This window comes from Suncus etruscus, chromosome 3, assembly GCF_024139225.1.
Source record: "Suncus etruscus isolate mSunEtr1 chromosome 3, mSunEtr1.pri.cur, whole genome shotgun sequence".
Taxonomy (NCBI): Eukaryota; Metazoa; Chordata; class Mammalia; order Eulipotyphla; family Soricidae; genus Suncus; species Suncus etruscus.
The window spans coordinates 91041879-91068751 of NC_064850.1; the positions used below are offsets into that span (position 1 = coordinate 91041879).

The window sequence follows — 26873 nt, forward strand, 5'->3', positions numbered from 1 at the left end:
CATGCCCATACCCACACTACCAAATACTGACTAACAGAACCTCTTGAATGAAATTTGTTCCCAAAACTTAACCATCTAACCGGTACCTAGAATGATTTCAAACATAGCCCAGTCTCAAACTCATCACATATGTTTCTGAGAGTCATTGCTATGCCCATCGCTACTAGTCTTTCTTTAGACCCTGGTCCTAAAGTGGCACCATCCACCCTGATTCCTCAGTAGACACCCTGCAGACCAAAACCAAGCCCACAGTCTATACTTGCTCCCATCTCTCACACTCCCTGGTCTGCAGGGTCATGGTCTTTCTCCTGAGCACCAACCTGTCCTCCCCATGGACTTTGCTTTGGGTCTGTGGTCAAACCCACATCCCTCCATGCTAGAGAATGAACGACTTTTCCGAAACATCCCTGCCCACAGCATCATCACTAACCCTTGTGGGCACTCACCACCTGAGGCGAATGCAGGGCCAGCAGATTCAGGGTGGGAAGGACACTCTGCCTGTCCAGGTAGGACCCTGCTCTACAGCAAAGCAAGTGGTCTGCACTACACTAAAGTGTCTTTTCCTGACGGAGATGCCTGCCTCCCTCCTTCAGCAGCATGATGCCCAGAGCCCACCTGTGAGATACCTTCAAGATCTCCATAAGCTGATGGGCATCCCACACTGAAGCCCTTAGGAGCCCTGTGCAGAAACCCTAAAATGATTGTGCTGGGACCTGGGGCCCAAAGGGCAAACTTCCATCAGAGCACAACTCCTCACCGAGGCTCTCTAACTGTGCCTGAACCCATGTGACAGGTCCAGGGGACAAGCAGGACAGAAAATGAGGAAGTTCAAGGAGGGGTGTAAGCACAGGTCAGGGCAGATGGGGCAGTTAGCCCCATACTCTCACTCTCTTGTTTCTCTGCTTCAGGTAGGTTTCCAGTATAAAATAAGTCCAAGAAGAAACAGACCCTTCAAGGAGAAAATGGCTATCATCCTTATAGTGCTGTTCCCAAAGTGACCCAGTTAAAACTTCAAGGTGGGTCAGAGCAACAGTGCAGCAGTAAAGGCACTTTTCCTTGCACATGAATCTGACCCAGATTCAATCTCCTGAACAGTGCCAGAAATGACTTCTAAGCACAAAACTAAGAGTAAGCCCTAAGCACAGATGGGTGTAACCTCCCCCCAAAAAAGAACCTCAGATACTTATGGACCTTGACTTGGCCCAAGTTCTCCAGAGGTAAACTGAGGAGAGGCTGCTGCCAGCTCTGAACTTCCAAGTGCACAAAGCCCAAGGCCCAAGGGCTGTGCATGTACTGAAGAGTCCTGGCAGGTGCTACGTTCCAGATGAGACAGTGCCTTGCGCATTGTGGGGGCACTCACGGAGGCATGGGTTCTCAGTGAAGTCCCTGAGGAACTTCTCACACTCCTCCTCCATGTTGCCACTCCCACGACAGCTGCACCAGGGGGATACCACGATGTTGGTGGGGCTGGAGTCCACGTAGTTGGGTGTCATATCAAACCCTGGGCCAGAGAAAGGGGAGCAAAGAGACAGACATAAGAGACTTGAGCATGAGATAATAAAGTTGGGCCCCTCCCTTTTGACTCCCCCAATACACATATACCCCAACTCACAGTCTAAACTGCATTGTACCCCAACAACCATGGAGACCAGTTAGGTAGAGATCTGGACACAGAAACTACAAGGAGAGCAGAGAAAACACTCCGGAATGCCTCCCTCACTCTTGGCCTACTCATGTGTTACATGGCAGCCTTCCACATTATGTCGTGGGTTGAAGCTGGGCCCAGTGCCCACATGATCCCCAAGAACCTATGCAATATCCCCAATACCTCATGAAGCCTCAGTTCTCCTGTGAGACAGATACCCATACCTCCCCAGTGTGGGAATTCATGTCAGAATTAAGATTCTCTCGATTAAATGATTAATGATAATAGTAAGGCACATATTAAATAATAGTCACTAAATCACAGAAACTGCTTGGGGCAGCTCCTAAAATGTGGGAGCAAGCAATCATCAGTGTTACCCCCCTACACACTAGTTTCTAAAGTCCTGTGGCTCTCCTCCCCATGGGCCAGCACTAGCCTCTTTGACAGCTCATCAGCAGCATCCAGACCACTACGTTCAGCCCACCACTGCCCACAGGGATAAAGCAGCTGAACCCCAGGTGATCCGAAATGCAGGAGGCAGCTTACCGATCATGCCAGCATAGGAGCCCAGGCATGCCTGGTAATTGTCTGCAGGGCAGCTAGTGAGCGTCTGGTAGGAGGCACGACAATTGGTGTGGAAGTCCGCCAGCCGGGACCTGAGTAAGAGGAGACCCCGCGAGAAGAGTTTACTTTGCTGCCTTTTGCCTTCACAGTGTGAGGGAACCCCCCAATCCTTACTTCACAGCCCTTGGAAGCCAGGAATGAGGTAAATGCAGGAAACCAAGCCCTGGCGCTATAAGTTTGACATGAGTGTGCAGCTGGGTCAGGAGTTGCCAATTGGGGCAAGTTTGTCCATCGGACCCAGAGGGAACCAAGGTCTGTCTTCTCCCCAGCCACACCCTGCATAACTTTGTCCATGTCTGTCCTGAGCACGCTGGTCTTTCCGCCTATAAACATATTATTTTCCCTCCGTGCCCAGCTACCTGCCTGGGACTCACTGGGGTTTACAGAAACCAGTCTCCGGGCACTAGAACGAGGCAGGGGTGTTGGGAGAGGAGGATGTCCTGTGGGTATTCCTGACCAAGCTCAGAGTCTCAGACTGGACCAAAATATCCCCAGACGGAATCCAAGGCAGACTATATCACTGCCACCATTCCTCTGCAAGCAGAGACAATGCTGTCACCTCCCCCACATTCTGCCCAGAGGCAGATGCTGTTGGACTGGATCTGATCTGGCACAGCTCCCCCCATACACACACAAAATGAGATGACCAGGTCCCAGGAGGCGAGGGCACCCATGTATGATCCACATAGCAACTGCCCCCCTCCCACCTCTCTCCTGCCTGCCTCACCCTGCCCTTGCCCCTGGGAAGCTTGTCTGTCACTTCGCTTCTGTCTCACAGCTACTGTGAGCAAAGAATCTGGCAAGTGGCAGAGAGCAGGCCTCAGGCCATCAGAGCCCTTGCACCCAATAGGAACTCTTTGGCGACTCCAGACACTGCTAGCACTCAATCACTAATTTCTACACCATGATGCTGGTCCAGGGGTGCACCCCACACTCCACTGCCCACTCTCCTCTGGAATCCCATCCACTTGAAAAGGATCAGGAAGAGACCAGAGGGTTACACTGACACCACATGGGCCAAAGGGCCTCGGTGCAAGTGGCTTTGTCGCACCTTCTAGCTCACACTATGCTCTAAAGCATGGGTTTTGTAGAGAAAAACATCCCTCAAGACTGACCCCTTCAGCTCTGCCCCACCCTAGCTGAAGATCCTTGTTTCATGTGTCATGGGTGCTGGCCCAGGGATGGGGAGACAGTGTCATAGAGGGGGACAGTGGAGAAGGTGGTTCGTGTGCAATCATGGAACACCTGAATGAGGCTATGAGCACCACAGTGGTGAGTCTGGCAAGTGGCATTTGCCTTCATAGGAACTGATCTGAAGAAGTACTCCCACACCCATGGTTTCTCACCTGATCTTATAAAGACTGTGCTCTAAGGACAGTGCTCTCCCACTGGGTAGAGGCAGCTGCTCAGCCTCAGAAAGGATCAAGAATGTGCTAAGGTCACTGAGTCACAGAGATGCCCTTCAAGCTGATCCCTTTGCCTATGCAAAATAGGAGGACAGAGCTCTTAAAGGCCCTCCCAGACCCAGATCAACATCTGAAATTTCCTGCAGCTCTCACAACCCAGCACACCCTCTGCTCCTCAGCCACAGTTCACAAGGGGGAAGTACACAACCAGTCAGCAGGGCTGATTGACTACGTCTTAAATGAAAAAACCAGCTCATCTCCCTCCACAGCCATGCAAATGAGAGAAGGAGAAATTGGGAAGAAATCTGAGAGCAATGGAAAGGGGTCAGACTTTATAGACTGTGTGGACAGAGAGGCAAACAAAGCAAAATCTCTAAGCACCTGCTGTGGGATGAATTGTATCCCCAAAAAGAAATGCTGCAGTCCTAACTTTGGGAACCTGAGTTCCAGGAACCTGTGAAGGGCCTTTATTTGAAAATAAGCATTTTGTGATGGAAAAAATATTCATATTCAACATATCAGTCAAAGGGCTGATATTGAGGATGTTAGTACAAGTATCAACTCCAAAAAAAATCCAAAGCCTTTATAAAAAAAAAAAAAAAACATGGAGAGAAGAAATAAACAGACACTTCTCAGAAAAAGGTGGATAGCCATCAGTCACATAAAAAAAAAAAAAAACTTCAGCATTGGGTCCAGAGCGATAGCACAGTGGTAGGGTGTTTGCCTTACAAGCGACTGACAAGAAGGACCTCAGTTTGATCCCACCGCGTCCAATTATGATCCCCCAAGACAGGAGTGCATAGCCAGGAGTAACCCCTGAGCATCACTGGGTGTGGCCCAAAAACAAAAGAAAAAATTTTTTCAGCATCATTTATCATCAGGAAAATCTAAATCAAAACAATAAGATATCTCATACCAGTGAGAATGTGCATGTACATAACAAAAATCGTAGAAAATCTGTGCTGGCTGGCATATAGTGATAAAGGAACTCTCATTCACTGCTGGTGGATATGTTTTGTTTGCTGGTTTGTTTGTGGGACATTCCCAGCAGTGCTCAGGGGTTTTTCCTGGTTCTGCATGAAGGATTCACTTCTGGCAGACTTGGGGAATCATGGGACACCAGGAATTAAACCCAGGTCATTGTGTGCAAGGCAAGCATTGGCCCCAACTGGTGGAAATGTTGTCTGGTAAAAAACAATATGGAATCCTCAGTAATCTTAGAATTGAGCTGCCATATGACCCAGCAATTCCACTTTGGGGCAGCTACCCCCAAAACAAAAAATGCATTCATTCAAAAGGAGGTATGCACACCATTAGTCACTGCTACAATTAGTGCAATAGCTAAGATATGGAATCAATCTATGTTTCCAATAACAGATGGATGGATTATGAAAATGTGGCATATATACATAATCAAATATACGCAGCTGCAAGGAATAATGAAACAATGCAATTGGCTGCAGCCTGCATAGAGACACATGTTGACTGAAGTAAGCCAGAAGAAAGACAAACATAGGATGGTCCCACTTGCTTGTGATATGTAGAATAACTGGATAAGGAAGTTTAATGTAGTCAAGGTGGGAATACATATATCACCCTTGACCTCAGAATTTAGGAAGGAGAGGATAGGGAAGAAAAGAAAACAAGGGGAGACGGAAGATAATGAAAGAGAGAAGGGAAAATTGAAGGGCTTCCATTATACTGGTGACATGGGAGAGTGGTATAGTTATACGTCTAAGCACAGACTCAACAATGCTGATAAGATGAGATCTAAGCTGTAGCCACTTATTCATATCATCTAACCCCTAGATGAAGGAGTTAAGGAGAGAACAAGCAAATATCTAAAGGGTCCTCTGCACAGAGAGGCTTTGAGGCAGATGAGCCTGGTGGCACTGCCAAGGTCTCACTTGCAACGTCCTACTCCTGACAATCCCAAAAAGTTCCCACTAGCTCTGTGCTTAGTAAGTCATAACAAGCTCACTTAGCCAAAGTATATTATGTCCTGTTTGCCTTTACTGAAAATCTGGAGGAAATGCTAAGGGTTAACATGCATGCAAGCCTTTTCAGAGCACAATAAAAGACCTGGAAAGAGGCAGTTCAGGGCAGCAGATCTGGGATGATCTGTAGCCCTCTGCTTCTCCACAATAATCATTCTGGGATTGTTTGAGTCTTTGAGAACCTATATACGACAACACCAACAGGCAGGCCTTAAGAGCTGGCAATCCCTTCATCCTGTCCTTACGTGACTGACACACTGAGGATGCCAGTGACAAACAAGTCAACACAAAAGCAGAAAGCAAAATGTAGGGGATAAGGAGGTTGGTTAAGAGGGCTGTGTGGGTGCTCTACAGGCAGGATCCCAGGCTCTTTCCTGACCCAGCATTCCCCCAAGTGTCCCTATAAGGTAAAGCAATGCACATTTACCTTTCCATGGTTACATGAGCTCAGGAAGAGAAGGCCCTTCTCCTGACCTCCCAGATGGTCAATGACTACCTACTCCAGTGTCACAATCCATGTTACACTGAAAATACAGGAGGCACACAGGCTCCTTAAACCAGGCATCTGCCACTCAACTTTGCCAGGCCCGTGGGAGACCCCCCAGAAAAGGCCACTGTATTCCTGAGCTTGGGGCCTACTTCCTTCCAGCAGACATGATAGTTTCTCAAAGCAAAGGAGGAAGGGAGCAAGGCAAGACTCAAAGGAGAAACAGGTTACAAAGGGAAACCTCTGTGTTTCCATTTCACTTTCCACATCTAGTGGACTTAACAAGAGGGTTACATAGGGGTACATTTTAGGAGGTACCACATTCAAGTCTCCAGGATACATCTAACTACTCAATTTCTGCCACCTCTTGGGTCATGCCCTTAGTAATCATGTCCATTCTTCCAGTAGGGACACTCCACACCAGAGAAGGGCAAGACTGAACAGGAAGGCACTAGCAGTCTGGTGGTGTATTTTCCAAGGCAACTGTCCTCCAGGTCTTCCATGGCATCCTGCTCAGTGGGCCATCTGGTAATCACCTGCCAGCTCCAGGCTGAGGCCATTATTCCTGATGCCACTGGAAGGTCACTGGTCTCCTGGAGCTACTCTCACTGCAACAGACCTTTCCTGGCCCTGCCCATGCCTCTGCAGACCTCTATTTGCAGAGCCCCAAACAGTATGAAAGGAAGCATGAAATAAAGGGAGCTGACAGACAGACAAAGGGCAAGATGGAGAACCATGGCGGTGAAGAGCTATTACAATGAGGAGGGCACTTTTTGCAAACAACTGACGTAGGTTCAATCCCCAGTTTCAACTATGGTCCCCTGAACCCTGCCAGGACTGATCCCTGAGTGCATAGCCAGAAATAAGCCCTAACCAGCTCAGGCTGTCGCCCAAATATAAAATAAGAGAAATAATATGAACAGCAGATGAGCTGTTCAAGTCCATCTCAGCAGCACCCGGTGAAGATTGCCAAATGTGCTCAGGGCAGCAGGTGGGTCTGCCTGAATCACAAATCCACTCTGGGCTTATTTCAGCAGCAGCTGTAGCCTGTTCAGTCTCAGGAAAGATGGATGGGGGGAGGATCTGAACCCCCACTAAGTACTATATCTAGTTTATGTGAATTTCAGACATACCATGATTGTTTCTAGTGTAAGTATGCCCATGCAGTATCTGGGATCTATTTACAAAAACATATTTTTATTGTTCATTAGAATTTCAATGTAAGTGAGCATCCTGTGGTTTAGACCTCTGGATTTGGCAACCCTATTTGGTGGGCAGATGGACATAAGAGTCAGGGCCACACGTACACAGATAAACCACACAGCCGAAATCATCCAGACTGCACTGCAAGAACTTCCTCAAGAAAGCCATTCTCAAAGAGGATCCCCAGACCAGTGGCATCAGCAGCCACCAGAAACTAGTAAGGGTGCCACTCCCCTCACCAGTTCCAGGCCCGTGCCCAAAATCCAAGGTATGCCATTGAGGGGCAAGCCCAGAAATGAGGGGGGCTTTCCTAGGCTCTGACAGGTCACTCTATTGAACTTGGGGATCCTTACCACCCCATTTCTAACACTAAATATATTTTATATCTCAGCTGTGGAAGCCCAAAGCATTCTACACGGCAAAGAAAGCAGAACACACACACACACACACACACACACACACACAATCACTCTACATTTCTAACTTGACCAGGAGAAGCAGACACCTGTTACCCAGAGTGCCCTGCCTTAATGCCAATTGAAAACATCTCAAACACAGATTCTCCAGTCCATCTGATGGAGAGTGCCATTCAGTGAACCCTCCTGATGAACAAAAATTGCCAGCACATGCTCTTTTGTTCTGAGTTCTTAACAATTTCTAAACATTTCCATTGAACAATTGCACCTGTTATGTTGCAGCCACAGAAACCAGTGGGTGTCTATGACGAGAGAAGTGGCCAAGGCTGTTATGTCCTTCAGTTTCCTGAGCAGACCACAATGTTACTGTTTTCCAGCCAGGCACAGCAGCTGAGCTGCAGGTCACACACCCCACCACCCAATATTACATGACATCAAAATAAATGAATTTTTGTCACAAGGCACACTTTCTTTCTGACACTGGCAAGTGTGACACTGGGAATCACCCTCAGTGGACAGTCAGCCTTCTCTAAGGAAATCAAGCACCATTTAGCTTGACTTTGCCCCTAATTTCACAGTGAACATTTATTCTTTTTGCCTAAAAATAGCAGCTCCAAAACCCTTGGGTGGGCTGGGTGAAAGGCCCCTCTTCGGCCATCCCCATCCTAGCTGTGGGGGACATACAGCCCGAGGCCAATAACAGACCTCTTCTCCTGGTCACACTGATAGCTCTAGAGATGAGAAAACAATATAAAGCAGGCTGAGAGGCCCCTTTCCTGAAGTTGTCCTCCTACATAAGGAGACACCAGACACAATAGGGATGAACCCAAAGAATGTTCTAGTCTAGTCACAATAGTGAAAAAACAGTGAATAAGGTGTAGGCTGGCAGGGTGAGCGAGTAAGATGTGGGCACCAGAAGTGGTCTTGCAGAGAAAGATGGGCTAGTCCAGACTATGCTTATGACATCCCTCTGAAATTTGCACTATGCTGCAATGTTACTTTTAAGGAAGAGGGGGTTAAAATAGGAGGAGATAGAAACTAATTTGTATTTGAACTCAGGAATACATTCCTGCCCTTTCTCTAATAGATTGTAAACCAAGTTCCTTTTTATATTTTCTTAAGCTAGCTGAGTCTCTTAAAACAGGAAAAAATAGAACTTTGCTCTCTGACTTGCTAAGATCATTATCCAAGTTCAGCCCATCCAGAAAAGGCAGGACACTGAAAAGGACACATGCATGCAGAAACAGTCTGTCTCACATGCAAATGATTTCAGAGTACTTCAACAAGAGCACCTGGGAACAGATGATGACAGAAGTCAGGTGGAGACAGAACTGGCCTTGAGTTTTCCCCACACAATTAGAGAAGCCTAGCACAGATGGATGCACCCCAGAAAACCTGAGTGGCTGTTCAAAATGACAATGATGTGAATTGTGCCAATATTAGAAAATTTATGCATGCAATCATCTTAAGGAATAGAAAGCAGGAAATAATGCCCCTCACACACTCTGATTACAAGTGGAGAGCAGTAAGTGTACACACCGAGTCCAGAGCAAATCTAGCAGATAAATAGAATACTGGGCCGGAATGGTAACACAGAGGTATGGCATTTACCTTGCATGCAGCCAACCTGGGACAGACCCAGGTTCGGTTCCCAACATCTCATATGGTTTCCCGAACCTGCCAGGAGTCATTTCTGGGTACAGAGCCAGGAGTAACCCCTGAGGACCTTCAGGTGTGGCCCAAAAACAAAACAAAACAAAAAAATAGAATACTATTCCTTATGTTCTCTTTAATACAGTTGCTTCAGGATGGTAATTATTTCTTTGAGTTTAACTGAACAATGCCTCAGGAATCCTGTGATTTAAACCATTATTTTTCTAAGATTTCAGTTTGAGAATCTTATTCGTTCTAGAAATTCAGCAAGCAAATACAGAGGCTGAGAGAGAAAAGCTATCACCTAATAAACTGGCTCCTTCTCAGGGCACCTTAATTTCTGGAGCCTGAAGCTGGAGACAGTTCGGACTGCTTTGTTAGGAAGCCAGTCCCAATCTCCTGAACTTGACCAAGGCCTCAACATAGGATGCTGTATGAATAAATGTCTGATATCTCTGATAAAAAAAAAAAACCTCTAAATTCTGAAATTACTCCTCTCCAAGCATGGCTACCATGGCTATGGCCTAGTAGTCCATTTCCTAGGCGATAGTCTGGTGCTGACCCTAGCTCATCCACTTATTCCTAGAGGACCCTGAGTAGGTCATTCAAGCCCCCAAAGCTCTATACCCTCATCTGAAGAAAGAAAATAACTAGAGGCTACTCTAAGGGACTTCCTCTGCCCATGGCCAGTGTTGTCAGATAAACCACATCACCACATCTGACCAGAGTCAATGCAGGTTCAGGGGCCTGCACCTTCAGGGATTCTGCCCAACCACTCCCCAATACCTGACTGTAAGACATGAGTCCTTTCCTTTTAGGTCAACAGGACCTAATATGTTTCATCTAATAACCAGCATCCCTGCGTCAACATAGTATCACACGGAGAGCTGCCACTATTCCACCATGTTGCATCCTGACCACCATCTCTGAGGTTAGCCTCTGACCCTCATTTTAGGGGTAAGGAAACAGCAGCCTAGAGAGGTGAATTAATGACTTCACTTCAAAGCCCTACAATTGTTCTTCTTCTGCCCCAACCCAGCTGTCCCTCCTCCTCCAGCATTGCGAAGCATAAAACAGGGAGATAATTTCTCTCTCATGTCACCTCAGGAGACAAATAAGGTCCATCTTTGCTCTAGTTCCCCTTTCTATTCAGTCTAGAGCTTATTCCTCTCCCCTTCAGGTGAGTGACGACATGATCCAAGGAAATGGCCTGGGATGCTGAACCAGGATACTGAACTCCACTAACCAGAGACATAAATCTGAGCCAGCCACCATCAAGAGAACATCAACCAAGTATGCTTCCAGAATGGGTGAAGGAGGCTGGATGAGCCAGAAGCCCACCTGATCTCACAAGGATCTGCCAACAAAGGCCAGAGATGATCATTGGGTGGGTTCCTTGGGATCCCATGAAATCCCAGGCAGATACCCTTTCCCCCAACCTCTTCACCTGTGTCCAAACCTATTATTAGTCCGTAAAAGGAGAAAAGAATTAAATGTATGCATCATTTGATTTTAATTGAAGGACTGTTCTATTTCATTGAACTGCTAAGTAAGCTGAACAAGAGATTGTGTTTACATAAGCAAAGCCCGAGTCACTATAGACTTGCTGTCACATTAAGTCAATACTTATGAAGGCTCTCTATTTAATTATTCAGTGAGGATTGACTTATTATTGTGTTAAGAGTGTGGTTAGCCTTGAGCTAGGTAGCCAGCCAGCTGAAAGATTTCTTTCAACTTTGTCTGAATGCAGATATGGTTCTTGCTGCTAGTAAAAGGTTAGGTTTTCCCACACTCCCTTCTCACCCACTCCTACCCCTCTCCTGATACAGAACAAAAGAGTCCAGATCCACAGTCCTTAATTCAAGACATGAAGTAAGAAAATGATGCCAGGAAGTGGGCAAGAGCAGTTACCAGTGCCTTATTTTGCCAGTCTTCCTAACCCTAGTCATTCGTCCTAGGATTCCACCCACTTAGTGTTTCCTTAGCTTCAGGTTTGTCCTCAGTTTGAGCAGCCTTTATTCCTGCCATTCCCAACAGTAAGGCCCTCCTACTCAAAGACCAACTCCCTCCCAGCATCTGCCTGATTCCAACTCTTCTGAATGTACTTCTCGCCTTCGCAATCCATAGAAACCCCATTATTCTAAAGCTCATTGTTTGAGAGCAGTCAGGTTCTGACATCAAATCACATTCTCTGAAATCATACACACAGAGGAAAATTCAGAAACAGAAACTTAGCTAAAGTGTAGACCCAGGAGTGAGGTGGACCATGACCTGTCCAAGAGTAAACTCTCAGGCATCAAATCACCTACTTCAAATCCTAGGTCTGCTGATGACAGGGGTCTTTAAATCCCAGGTCACATGGATAAGTGACCTCCTCTGTGACCATCTTCTTCGATCAAAAAGGTGAAGCTATTTCTGAGAAGTCACTGCCATTCCCACAGAGCACCTGTGTCCTGCAGGCTCTGCTTCCAGAGGAGATGATTTTTGAGACTGACTACAAACTCTGGATTGAAAAATCCTTTCCTTCCAAGCCCATCTCCAGCAACCCTGGAATGGAATCCTTCTCATCTCTTTCTTTTTTTTTTTTTTTTTTTTTTTTTGGTTTTTGGGCCACACCCGGTAATGCTCAGGGGTTACTCCTGGCTATGTGCTCAGAAGTTGCTCCTGGCTTGGGGGACCATATGGGACACCGGGGGATCGAACCGAGGTCCGTCCAAGGCTAGCGCAGGCAAGGCAGGCACCTTACCTTTAGCGCCACAGCCCGGCCCCATAAGGACGCCTTCTTTTCTTTTTTGTTTTTGTTTTTGGGCCACACGGTGCTCAGGGGTTACTCCTGGCTGTCTGCTCAGAAATAGCTCCTGGCACGCACGGGGGACCATATGGGACACCAGGATTCGAACCAACCACCTTTGGTCCTGGATCGGCTGCTTGCGAGGCAAACGCCGCTGTACTATCTCTCTGGACCCTCTTCTCATCTCTTTCATCTTCACCTTCCTCACACTTCTCCTCTTGTCTCCCACCCCAAAGCCTTGTAGCAATATCAAATGACAAACATTCCCCAGTCCTGAGGTTCCAGAAATCCTTTTATGTGGCAGTCCTCCTGATAGGCATGCCTCCTCCCAACTAGTTTTTCATTACAATCTTTCCAATTCACCCATCCTAAATAAGCTCACGTACCAGCTCTTGTAGAACATTTTCTTACCCCAATTTTGAACAAGGTGTACATACTTCACTTTTTGTTCTTGTGTCATGAGCAACATAATTTTTCTAATCTATTTCTCCTATTAAATTCTGAGTTCTCTCAAAACAAAAAACTACCCTATTCAAGTCTGTTTCTTCAGTGTCTATAGTGTATGAAACTGAATATAGACTCAAAAACTACTAGATGAAAAGATAAAGGGAGAAATAAAAGAAAAAATGGATGAAGAACTGACTCTTCGATGGATGGATGGATAAATGGATGGATGGATGGATGAATAAATGGATGGATGGATGCATGCATGCACGCATAAAATGTGATTGGATAAGTGTTGGAGAGGTAGATAGATGAATGGTGTATGGATGCATCAGTGGGTGGGAGAGTGGATCAATGATAGGTAAGTGGATGTACAGACGTATGAGCAAATGGATGAATTGTACATTTAAGGTGAAGAGAAGAATGGCAGCGGTACCTGGATACAAGGATGATTTTCCTTAGGAGAAAATGTCGTTTTTGGCCCATCCTAATAGGGCCAAAGTGATAGTACAGCAGGAAAGGCATTTGCCTTGCATGGTAGCCAACCCAGGTTCGATCCCCGGCATCTCATATGATTCCTCTGACCTCCGCCAAGAGTGATCCCTTGGTAAAGAGTCAGGAGTAACCCTTGAGCATTGCTGTGTGTGGCAAAAAGAAATTCACAAGAAAATCTCCATCTGAGAGCTCAATAAAACATATCAATGTTGCAGTAACTTGGCAGCAACTTAACTCAGTTTCCCAAAATCCCCTTCAGTTGATCTGTCTTCCTCCCCTCTACAGATCCTCCCTGGGGGCTGTTAGGAACTTGGAAGGGATCCTTGCTATCTCTGGTAATAGCCATTCACTAAAGGAGGCCCCAGTGGCCTACAAGAATTAACACACATCCTTAAGCACCACACTTAACATGAAAAAGTACCTTGGGGACCTGCAGTGGAAATTCAGTGGGTCCTCATGGAAAAAAGACAGAGTAAATTGTCCATTTTCATATAGTAAAGGTAAAGGTAATCAGCAATAAGGCAGAATATTCAGGCCAAATCATCTGCATATTATCCATAAATTCTGGAAATGCCACTACCCCCTCTGTACTGGCCTGACTCTGCTACCTGCTCAGAGGAATATCTGGACTTTTTTCTTCATTTCTTTTGGGTTTTTTTTCCCACAGTTTCAGAGACCATAACTGTAAAAGGACAGATGCAAAACAGAGCTCACTACATTCCCCAGAGATAAAAAAAAAAAAAAAAAGAGCATTGAGAGATTTTTGCACCCAAATTGTCTTCCACTGCCTGGATTGAGAGCTGCCAAAACAAAAATCGGAACTGACAGGAGGCAAGTATGGTACAGGGCAAGAGTCATGCAAGCAGCAAGCCAGACCCTACAGGAAGAAGTTGAGGTCTGTTCTACAGCACAGGGAAGAAGGGGGTTTACATATACATGCACATGCACACACATATATACATGAACACTCCTCCGGGCCTTCCAGAATAAACTGCATAGACAAATATTTTTCCTATCAGGCAAATGTCTGGGTAACTATGCCACCACTAGGAGTCTTTCTCATTATATAGACTAATGAGAATGCTGAGCTTCTTGGGAGCAATTTATCAAGGCAACATCCATTATAAATGACATTTTTCCTGAATTAACAAAGGATGGGAAGCTGGGGAAACTGGCCAAAAGAAATGTTTATCTGATTCCAGAAAGCATTTCAAATTAATAACCTTACCCTTATTGGCCCTTCTGAGTACTGCTCCCCTCCCCACTGCAGAACCCCACTACCCACTCCTGGTTGCAAGGCAGAGACTGGGAAACAGAGAGGGTCTGTCTCCCAGGAATGCACTGCCTTGGGAAGACAGCAAAGTCCTAAACAGCGGCATCAGTGAAGCATATAAGACCAGATTATTTGTGGTCCCAACTTGCTGATGCAAGATGAAACTACAGCAAACTGCAGCTGCTGAACTCAGCTTGTTTTTCCTTTTCTTCTTTCTCCTTCGCTGAGGTTAGTGCTTTACAAAAAAAAGGGCTTTAAAAGAATAAAATCTATAAAATGGGGGGTACCAACCTGTCAGCATAAGGTCAAGCAGCAGCATTACCACGGAAGAGCATGACTGTCTCTCACTCCTACGATCCCCACGCATGCCAGAAGGGTCTGCCCCTGGCAGCCGCCCACCACACCACCCACCCACTGTCCCATCACGGCTTGACCCTGAAGTCCTGGCTGTGAATGGGCCCTCCCATTTCCATCCTCCAACACAAAGCAAGCAGCAACTCCAGGTCCCCCTTGGCATGAGAGGGCAGGGTGCCAGCTCCCCACTGGCTGGGAACCAGTGAGACACAGCATAGACATTACATGGCCTCTGTCCCTGAGACCCACTGTCACTACCCACCTAATCCACAGAAAGTCAAACATCTGAAGCTTCAGAAATTTGAGCTGATGCCACCAGTTTCATTTAAGGAGAGGATGAAGTATATGGCCCATCACTCCAAGGGCCAGAGCGGTGGTGCTAGAGGTAAGGCATCTGCCTTGCAAACGCTAGCCTAGGACGGACCACATTTTGATCCCCTGGGTCCCACATGGTCCCCCCCCCCAAAGCGAGGAATGATTTCTTAGCGCATAGCCAGAAGTAACACCTGAGTGTCAATGAGTTTGGCCCAAAAAAAAAAAGCCAAAAACAAAAACAAGTTTCCCATGAGTCTTCTATGTAAGGACTAATGCCAGCCAAGGAGTGGCATTAGCTCACCAAGCAGGGTTCTTCACTACTTCCACTGGCCATCCCCAACCAACATGACTCTGCCAAGATAAGCGGGGAAGCAGGACAGTCCACAGGCATGTGGGAGGAGAGCAGGAGCAGAGCGATAACACGGAGGCATGTGGAGGTTCTGGCACAGCACCCTGCAGATCTAGAAACAAAGGACAGAAATCTTTCCAGGCACCTGTGCTTCAGCCTGAGCAGAATGGAGTCTGAGGGGTCAGCCAGAGGCTGAAGGTTCACAGGTAGAAATTGACTTCGCAGAGTGATGGCACAGAAAGTGGGACTCCATCATGAGGTTGAGGCCTCCCAATGAGATTAATGCCCAGGGAGCTCTTTTGCCCCTTCCAGCCCTCGGGGTCATAGGGAGGAGGTAGGTGTCCATATCAAGGCCCCCTGTAGAATGACATTGAGTCTGCTGATGCCTTGGACTGCTTGTCCCAGACTCCAGCTGTGAGAGTGCATTTTGGTCACGTCTCAGTCAACCAGTCATAAACCACAAGGTCCATCACCATGTTCTCGTTCTCTCAAGACTCCCAGGTTTATTGGCAAAGCTTAAAACTTCCAAAGGAATTCTGAAGTAAGGGGGGTGCCCAAGATGGCTCCTGCACTGTGCTCTCTACCATGGCCAGGCACCATGAAGTCCAACCCAGCCCTTCCTGCCAAATTTTGGTTCCTATGTTCTGATGGGGAGGCATGGGGAGAAGAAAGGCAGGCAGGTTGTTTCTACCCAGGTTGTCCCACAACATCTGGCCTGTGACATGTTTTACTCACTAGACAGGCCCCAGTGAAAAATCGAGCAGAGCATAGTATGCCCTTCAAGGTCAAGTCTCTCAGCAGGCCCTAGAACATGACTAGTAAATGTGTGGCCTGTAGAACCCCATGGCATGGTTCTGGTACATTAAGAGACAGGAACAGATGCTTATTGTGAGATGTCTGCAGCCCATTTGCCTATATAGTGGTATTATAAGCATCCAATGTCCTTGGAAGAAGCAAGGTTTTCCACCTCTACTATCAGACAGTATTGCTCCACTTAAAATTACTGTTACAACAATAGTGGTAGACACAAGTCAGAGAAGAGCCAGGCTGTGTACAAACAGAAAGCCAGACACTACAAGTGAAACCCCATGTTCATCTCCCTTTTCTTCCCTGAGTATTCAATGTCAATCAGCAGCCTGATCCACTGGAGACATGGGGCATGTTAAAACATTTATAGACTCCATTAAACACTACACCCGAGAGACCCTCTCTCCCTACATCCTCTGGGACTCCTGTGGCAGACACAGCTCTGCACCTCCACAGAAAACAGCAAGAGGGGTCACTAAACCAGCATTAAGAGGTGACAGCAGGCATAGTGAGGGGCACAGAAATTCCAGAAAAGTAGAACATAGTAACAGAATTCATTGCATCAGGGATGAGGATGGCGGTCTCGGACAACCGAAGGACTGCCACTGCCATCTGTGTGCTGAGCCAACCACTGCTCTGCTTTCGGTGACCTTCACAGTCTGCACAGGGACACAGCAAGCACTCAGCACCTTGCAAGCACTTGCTGCAGCTGTTGGTGTGCAGATAGGGAAGAGACACAAAGGCCATTGTGGCTGTGAGAGGAGCCAGACAGGAAAGCAGGTGGGAAGGAACCTTGGTATAGACTCCTGTAAGCTCTGCCAAAGGGTTAAGATGATAAAGGTTGAATGTATTTTTCTTTCCAGAAAGCCAGTGGGAATTTGAGGCTTATTTCATGAAGGCAGGCCCCTCTGACCGAGTCTCATCATCAAGACTCTGTAAGAAGGTAGAGGAGGGGGCAGAGTGTACCCCAGATTGGGGAGAATCTGGGTCCCCTGTCCTAGCCCTGAGGAAGGGCTACTGGTTGTTGTGAATGGGACTTTGAAGAAAGGGCCAACTGAGTCCCTAGACAAATCTAGGTGCTTCTATTTAATAAACCAAGAGCAATTGAGTGCCCAGATGTTCAATGTGGGGCTGAAGACCAGTCACACTCCTATCCAGGCTCACAGGCCCAGAGAACACACACGGATTGTGTGTGTTACTGGGGAGCTAAGAGAAAAAATTGGGAGCTCACCATAGAGCTTTCAGGAAAACTAAAGGCTTTCCCAGTGCAGAACAGTCTGACAATATCTGCTAGGGCCACTGGGTCAGTGTCCTGGAGTCCAGGACAAGAACACACCCTAACCCCGAAGGACTTCTTGTATTTGGGGCAGACGGAGAGCTGATATTGCACCTGCAAGAACCCAGATGCAGGAAACCAGCAACCTGTTACAGGCAGAGAAGGAAGCTGAAGTGCAAGCACCTGCCTGGAAGGAGACAGTTAAGGGGAACTGTGTGGGTGGAAGGAGAATCCTATGGAGGGTGAATCCTATAGAGCAGGGGTGGCGAACAAGTTCGACACAAAGAGCCAAAATTTTAAACTGTGAGAGTCAAAGAGCCACAGCACGCAGTGACCTGCCAAAACAGACAAACACTCACACAAAAGCATATAATTTTAACAATAATATATTAAACACATATTGTATTTTGCCATTTTGAGTGAGGGGCAAAATCCTGCAGTGATGGTGAGGGTGTGCTGCATCCTCCACACTAAGAACTAATGGCAAAATGGGACACAACATGTGGCACACAGATCCCTCTGCTCGCTGGCCTGTGCAGTTGTTTCTGAGGGATGGAAGATGGGATGATGCAGCCTGGGTCGGGACTAGGTGCTCGGAGATCTCTCCTCAGAGGTCCCTCCTCAGAAGCAGCATAACAAAAGCTAAACTTGGCAAAGAGTCACAGTATACAAAATAATGATAAGGGCCGGGGTGGTGGCGCTAAAGGTAAGGTGCCTGCCTTGCCTGCGCTAGCCTTGGACGGACCGCGGTTCAATCCCCCGGTGTCCCATATGGTCCCCCAAGCCAGGAGCAACTTCTGAGCACATAGCCAGGAGTAACCCCTGAGCGTTACCGGGTGTGGCCCAAAAACCAAAAAAAAAAAAACCAAAAAAAAAAAAAAAACAAAATAATGATAAGAGGCAAAGAGCCGCATTCATTTTGGCTGGGAGCCGCATGCGGCTTAAGAGCGCGTGTTTGCCACCCCTGCTATAGAGCCAGAGGTAGAAGGTCCTGGGGGCTGGAGCACTTGCACAGTTTATCCCGAGGATTTATCTGATGACCACTTGCTGCTGGCTGGTTTGATTGCAAAATCCATTTCTGAACAGCCTCCTTCCTCTCTAAAAGCAAAGCCTCAGCTGCAACAACTCCTGCTCCTCCCTGGGGGCCCAGCCTATAGGGTCCTATTCCCTCACCACCCCCAACCTCTTCCCAAATCTCTAGGCACCACCATGTGCTCTGCCCTGGCCTGGATCAGACAGCAGAGTATACTTTCATAAGAACATGAGACTAGCAGCCTGAACCCACGTCCCTCTGCATCTAGTCAACACAAAGACCCACTGTACCACTGCCTCTGCCTGCACCCTGCATGTACCCTGCCACTGCTCCCAGGACCCGGGAGACAAAGGAAGAGAAAGCCTGACAGCCTCCTCCATTTGAACCACCTGGCAGGTGAGGCCTGCAGCTGAGCTGGGGGCCAGTAGAAAGCCTGCTCTAGTTAAAATACATCTATCTGCAGCATTCAGAAAATAGCTATCTACAGTATTGCTTTCAGCTATAATGGAAAACTGATGGCTTTTATCTCCCCAACTTTATGACTATTGATGGGATAGAGGCTGAGGTTTGATGACCATTTAATAGCCGACCCTGTGCAGTTAGAGGAGCATAAGAAAGCAATGAAAGCGCCGAGATGATTGTCTGGCAGAGAATTCTCTGCTGAGGTCCAGGAAGCAAAACAACCACCCTCCCCAGGCTCCAACAGAAGAAGAAAAAAAAAAAAACAAAGTCATCATCATTTCTGTTTCTTCCCCTTCTTTCTGCCATTGACCTCTGGGAAGATGAGCCAGAGGGCAGGTGGGGGTGACAAGAGCAATGCAGGCATGAGCCCTAATGGGAAGAGAGGGGCAAAGGGAGAGCTCTGGACTAGGGACCCCAATGATGGACACCCACATCCCCCAGTCCTTTCTGCCCAGTCTCTGTGCACCAGCTGGACTTCTGGCAGAAGTCAGCATGCAGGACTATCTCACAGGCTCCTGGGAAAGAGCTGGAAGGAAAGAGAAAGACAAAGTCTGGCCTAGCTCAGAAGTCAAACAATCTTAGACATCACCTCCTATGCTTAGCTAGCAGCCAAAAGCTACTGCAAAAGCTTAAGCCACCCACAAGCCTTCCTGCCATCTGCATCTCCCAGGCCTGGGCTTCACAGCCCCACAGCCCCACCTCTTCCGCTTTCTTCCTGGCCCACAAACTAGTCCCCTCTGGAAAAACCAGATTTTAAAAATGCAGGGGAAGAAGGCAGACTTTTTGCTGTATTCCAAGTACCCTTTACAAATATTCTCTTGTTACAGCCCAAGGTGGCCAGGATCAACTAGTTTTCTATGCAGTTTTTAAGAGAAGGAAACAAACCACCAATAACAGTGTCATAAATTGCAGAACTTAAGTCAATAAAAGTACATTTTTAAATAAATAAATAAAATTTTTAAAAATCTAAAATAAAAGACAGGTATATGCTTAGTAGAGATGCTTCATGTCCCAGATGTGAGGCCTTCATTTTTGTCTAATTTGCTCTCTACAACCTCAAAGACAGGGTATTGTCCAGGGAGCCTATACCTGACCTTTTTGCCCAGGCCTGACTCCCTAGTTACATCCCTTTGAGCAGATGACTTCATTTCTCTCTGTCTCCATTTCTTCAATGAATAAAATTTTGTTGAGTTGAGCTTTAAGATTTCCCCTGGCTGTGTTTTAAGATAAAACCCTAGCTCTATGGACTTGCATACAGACACAATTCAGACACAGGCCACCCACTCTGCTCACAGCCACTGCCTTTCCTAAGAGCTCACCTGTCCCACCGAGATAGGACATGGAGCCCACCTGCCAGCCCTGAGCTCACCTGCGGGATCTCCAGCCCTACAGCCCCTGAGGAGTACGAAGACGGGGCCCTCAAGGCTCAGGTCCCTGGTGAGTCCACAGCCCTCTACTTTAGCACCCTGCGCTTTCTCTCAGGGTGGCCAATCTCCTCCTAAGCACAGGCCTTGGTTAGAGCTTCCAAATGCGAAGGGCTAATAGCAGGAGAAAGTGGCAGAAGGCCTCTGACTTCCTTCTCTCTGTACCTCCCTTCTCTTCTATACTTGAGTTCCAAGTGGGATTATGGAGGCAAGTGGGGCTGGAAAAGTAAGCAGGGTTGCCCTGACTTTCTTCCAGCTGGTAGGGTCGAGCAAGGAGCTACATCTGTGACTAGAGCACTGTCCTCACAGGCCAGTGAAAACTAGTTGACCCAGTAGGGATTTCTAAACTCTAGTTTAGAAACTTTAGTATATGAACTAAGGGAAGCAGCAAACAGGACTCATGATCATGGTTTTGTTATTTATGACTCTTTCCAGAGAAACAAGCACTGAAGAAAACAAAGAAGTAAAGTGCCCCTGCCTCAGACCTTCCTTCCAAACTCAGTCTCAACACCCTCCAGCTTCCTCCAACGGCCCATGGGTCCTCAGCACCACCAGCCATCTTTAATTTTTTAATAATGCCAAATGCCTATAGTTCTCCCACACTGCCCCAGAAAACAATGTTCATATTTGATATAATACAGCAGATTATTTCCGGGGATGTAGAAGTGACCAGTAGCAGTATTTCCAAACCCAGAAATTCATATACCAGGAAGGAATACACTGGCTTTGGATAGTGGATGTAGGGGGGGGTGCGTGAGGGGGAACCTGCACTGATTCTACCCTCCACCCTGCACAGCACCTTCACTTAAGGAGGCTTGCAGGGCCCATCCAAAGCTCTGAGCAAGTCTTCAGCCCTCAACACTGTCCTATAACATCAGAAGTGACCCACCCCAGAGGGGAACAATTTGAACCCATAAATGGAAACTACCAATGTGATGAGGCCACTCTGTTCCAGTGCCTGTGCTTCACAACCCTGGTGGATGAGCCTGTCAGAAGCTAGATTTCCTACATTAGCTCCTTCTCCTATACTACGCCACCCTGCCCTCATCTGCCTTGCCCTTCTCTCTGAGGACTAAAAGGTACTGATCCCCAGCAGGCACGGGAAGACTCTCAGACAGGCATTTCTGTATGACAGTGAAGCGATGAAGACAAGGAGTATGTCACCATACATAACCACATAATTTTTGTGTGATAAGAACTTTTAAGATTGACTTTGAGCAACTCAGACAATGTGGTACAGCCAATACAGCCCCCATTCACACCCCTAGAGAAAACTAGGCCACCTCTAAAATCCAGTAAACCTGCAGGACTGAGATGGGGAATGTTAACAATCTGTTTAAGGAAGCAGAACAGCTTACAAAGCAGCCTATACTACAGAACTGCCTCTTGTTAAAGTAGGTGAATGCATACTTTAAAGGTCGACAAGTATACATTCCCCCAAATGTTAACTGTGACTTATTTCAGGGTGCTGCTGCAGTGTGTGTTTCTAAAGTGAGTGAGAATTGTTCTTAAAATCAGCAAAAGCAGTCATGAGCATTTCATTTTGAAAATATGGGAAAAAAGGAAAGAAGATGGGGAGATTCAGACAGCAGAAAAGTGGAAGGAGAGGGGGCAATTCTCCCACAGCTCTTAAGCCCTTCCAAGGTTGGGACCCCAGACATAGCAACTCACATGGTAGCCTGTGCCCTCTCAGAAAACACAGAAAGGCCACGAATCTGACACCCAGCTAAAGCCTGCAAGGGCCTCTGGCCTCTGTTCTCTCCTTTCGGAGGCTGGGAACTCACTACTGCAGGCCTCTCAGTCGGGCCTCTGTGCCCTCTCAGACTGGTCAGGCTGATCAACAGAGGCAGGGCCAGGAATTCAGCAGTATTCAAAGCATTTTAACTGGTGAGTAATTAACATATAACATCATTTTAGCTTGAGAAGCATAATATAATTTGATACTGGTACATGTTGCAAAATTATTATCACAATAAGTCTAGCTAATGTCCATCGCCACACATAATCACATAATTTCTCCTGTGATGAGAACTTTTAAGATCAACTCTGAGCAACTCTTAGATATACAATGTGGTACAGTCAATAAAGTCTCCCAGTTCACACTTCAGGACCCAGATTTCTCTTATATCCCATATTCCGTGCCTGTGACCTTTTCTCCCATCACCCACTATACCCCACTGCAACACCATCTATTCTCCATACCTAGGAGGTGGAATGGGGCTTTGATTTTGGTAAGTTCTGGTCTTTAGATTCCACCTGTGTACATGATCACATGGTATTTGTCTGTCTCCAACTTATTTTATTCAATGGAAGGCCCTCAAGATTCATGCAGTATGTTGCATATTGTGCCTTTTCCTCTTTTTCCTCTTCCTGAGGTTGAGATCACATCACGGTATGCATCTACCACAATTCTTTCTCCATTCTACCAAATATTCCATTCAGTGCTAAGCCTGACTCTTCTTCCAGCTCTACTTCTCCTCTTAATAAGCCATAATTTAAGTCCTAACTAAGTCCTGACCTGCTGAGACCCACAGTGCAAAGCCTAGACAGCCTGGGGGCCTTTCTGCTCACTGTCTCCCCAGGGTATCCAAAGCTCTTGTATCTCTCACCTGCACTCTCAGACCCACTCCCCTCCCTCACTGGCACCTTCAGCCCTGAGCAAGCTGTAATGCCCTGCATTTCACCCAGCCTGTTTTCTTCCTCTCCAGAATCATGAAGGAGCCTCTGCCCAAGGGTAGCCCCTCTTCTCCTAGATGTAGGACCCAAGCCCCTCGCCACCTTCTGAGGTTCTTCTGGCCACACAGGTCCCTCTGAGTACCCACAGTAAGCGGTTTAATCCTTACAACACTTAATTAAGCAGGGCTTCCTCCTCCTATTTAATGTTTTCACACGGGTGAGCCCTGACTCCCCAAATGAGCTTATAAGCTCTTTGAAGGAACTAATATTTACCATGTGCCTGTGTGCCAGGCCCAATGCTCACTGTTTTTCCTGATTATTTTATTTAATCCCATAATCTCCATCTCAAACCCCGGCTTCTCTCCTGAACTCCCACATACAGAAATACTACTCAGTAGCAAGTTCCAAAGGTTTTAAAACAACTGAAACCCAAACATATTCCCTATATCCTGACCTCCCTCTCCTCCTTCCTTGAAGATATCAGCTCCCAGGCCAGCTTTTGGCTTCTCTCCTGCCCCTCTGGCCACAGCGAGGGAGGTCCATTACACATCCTCAAGGTCCTGGCATCTCTAATCCTCCTCTTCCCACTCACCCCAGCCTCGACTTGACTCAGGCCCCATCACAAGCACCCTGTTGTCAGCCTCATTCTCCGGATATGCCAGGCCCACAGCAGCACACAGACCTTCTTAAAGATTTGTAGGATCATGTATGTCCTGTGCTTCAAACAGCTCATGATTCCTCATGGTCTTCAAAAGAAAACCAGCTCCTTATCACACACCCTTGGGGTTCTATGCTAGTTCCCACTTGCCTCCCTCAGTCCCCCTTTTCCATATAGTTGCCCCTCAAAGATCATAGGGCTAAGAGCAGGTCTCCTCTTCTCCTTCTCAGTGCAAGAGCATCACCTCCAGTCTTCAGGTAGCCTAAGATTTACTTTACCTCCTGGGTGCAATGCACCTGGAAATGGCTCATTGGAACTTCTGGCTAGGATTGCCATCCTACTATGACAAGGACCAAAGACAAACAGCACTGTTGAGTTCACAAAACTGTGGGTGAGGCCTGAAGTCAAGATTCCAAGCCTATGAAGAATACTTTGAGGAGTGTCTTGTTGAGCCCCTTAAGATGTTCTGACCAGACTCCCTGTGTTCAATCTCATTGGGCCAGGCCAAATTACATCTAGTCAGGTAATCTTAGACTATCCTACCCCAGAAATAGTGTCTCTAGGCTCACCAAGACAGCCTCCAAAAGGTCCGAAGATGGGCATCTGGCTCCAGAACATCAAGCTAATTCCACTTTTGAAGAAGGCATGCAGGCCTGCCTTATGAACTTTATGGACCATAAAGACAAAGGCAAATCCTGCTTACCTGAAATTATGGTCTACCAAGAAAGGGAAGCCAACCTGGGATCCCTGATGACATATCTCAAACCCTCCTTCAATGAAGAGGGTGGGGCAATGGGGCTCCCCTAGCTGACACCGGCTGTTCTAAGACTTCTCAGAGCATCACTGTCAATAGCCTCACCCACTCAAGAACTCTGAGCCATGGCCCCGAAGCTGAGTCCACAGCAACCATATCATGACCCCTCAGCAGGTCTTCAGGAAAGGAGCATGTCTGGGGTCCTAACCACACTGTACTGTAAAAGTTAGCAAAAACCCTAAGGCATGAGTAGTTCAGACTGACCTGGAAAAGGTATGATCCTAAGGACCACAGGACCCACAGCAAAAAATCCCAAGTTGCTTACAATGGCAGACATCCCCAGTCTGCTCTCCCCAAAGTCAAGACAGAATCTCTGCAGGTACTTCCAGACAGCCAGAACAAATGAGCAGCTCCTCCATGTTAGATATTCTCCCTTTTCAGGGACTTTCCCAGAAAATTCTGACCAATTACCTGACAAAGATAGATATCTGTGGAGCTACTTTGCAGAACTTTGCACCAGAGCTACTTTGCACCAGAACTGAGGTATATCAGAGGCCAACCCAAGGGATAAGACTTTCACTTTACTGAAATGTAAGACCAGCCTATGGGGCCTGCAGAGGTTCCCAAGCCCAATGACTCCTGAATGTCCTCATCTTGCTGAATCTCTCAAAAGCATCTATCACAACTTCCATGCCTTTTTTTCTTTTCAAAAATGTCTTTTTGACTCCTGAAATGCCATTATAACACCACCATACAGTAACACTCAGAGGGGCCACCACTTGGCTTTCCTGACCCTTTCCCCTCACCTGAAACACCACTAACATGCTAATGAGCCCCACAATTCCTTAGTTCCAGTCAAGCTCCAGATAGTAATGTTCTACAGGCATCTCAAAATTACTGTGCCTAAAATGCAGGTCCTGCAGTAGCTCCCACACTAGCTCTGCATCATCTCAGAAAATGACCCCATCACCTATATTTGCTTAAGTCGGGAGGAGCTTTGGAGCTGTCCTTGAGTTTCTAAGAAACCTCATTCCCACATCAAGGACTATCACTGCCATCACCAAAATGTCTCAAATTTATCCACTTATCTCTCTCAGTACCATGGCTCAAGTGACCATCATCTAGTAATGCTAAAATAATCACCTTCTTGGTTGCTCTGAGAACATCTGGTTTCCTGCCCTGTTCCCCACACAGTAACCAGAGTCACCTTCATACAATGTAATCTCGACATAGTCATTCCAAATATTCAGAAGATTCCTTCAAATTCTATGTAGGACAAGCCCAAAAGCCACAGAGTTGGCAACCCTGCCACACTCCATCTGCTCCAATACCTTTCCATAAGCCTAATTATCCCAGACAATTGCCCTCCTTTCACCTTCCCAGCAGATATGCCCAAATTTCTGCATCTGCCATCCCCTCTGTATGAAGTATTCCCCTCTCTGCTGCCTTCCTCTTCTCCAGGTCTCAGTCCACGCATCAATTCTTCCTGATACTTCTGTCAGCTCTCCCCTTTCCCTGCTATCCAGCCTGTTCTAAGAGAATGTTAATACTATGCTGTTTGTTCACATGATGATTGTTCATCATATTGATTGTATTCAAGGGGACAAGGACTAACTCTCTTTTGTTCTGCAATAAAGTTAGTGTCTAGAGAAATGCCTTCTTCACTGAATATCAGAGAGCTAATGGGGAGAGAAAATATAAATGGAAATCACATGATCAGCATCATAGGATACAGCATGTTCTAGGAAGCAACAATGCATGAAGTATGAGGAAAGGACTCAGAGAGATGAAGGTAAAGAGACTGAATGAAAGGTAAGCACTACAGACTGATGTTTGTGTTTATTACACACCAACACCAACACACACATACATACACACACATACGCACACACCACCACCACCACCATTACTACCACCACCACCTCTACCACCACACAATGACATTATGAAGTCCTAATCCCTAAGGTATGGTATTTTTGGATGGAGCTTTTGAAAGGTGATCTGATTATGAGGGTAGAGCCCTTCTGAGAAGCCAGAAACCAGCCCTCCTTTCTTCTCCCTCTCTGTGTGGCCATACCAAGGAAGAAAATACAATCCAGAGAGCCCTTGACAAGAATATGACATGCAGACACCCTAGTCTAGGAACCCTGATCTAGAACTTCCAGCCTCCACATCTAAGAAGGGAAAAAAAATGCTTGTGGTTCATGTATCAAAATACTCCATCACCAGCATATTTTGTCATAAAAGTACATCTGACAAGGGCCAGCCTATGGGTGGAAGCAAAGAAATCAAAGAGACCATAGGGCACAAGGCAAGACGAGGGTTGTTAAA

The 26873-nt window shown here is 46.9% G+C and overlaps 1 protein-coding gene across 1 annotated transcript in view; it reads right to left on the reverse strand.

Moving 5' to 3' along the window:
• Positions 1–26873, reverse strand: part of GFRA2 (GDNF family receptor alpha 2) — a 77085-nt gene that overhangs the window by 14193 nt on the left and 36019 nt on the right. Inside the window, exons 5-6 of the mRNA XM_049770705.1 lie at positions 2192–2301; positions 1361–1501 (exon numbers count right to left, since the gene is read on the reverse strand). Coding sequence (XP_049626662.1) covers positions 1361–1501; positions 2192–2301 — 251 coding nt within the window. The remainder of the gene's footprint in view (positions 1–1360; positions 1502–2191; positions 2302–26873) is intronic.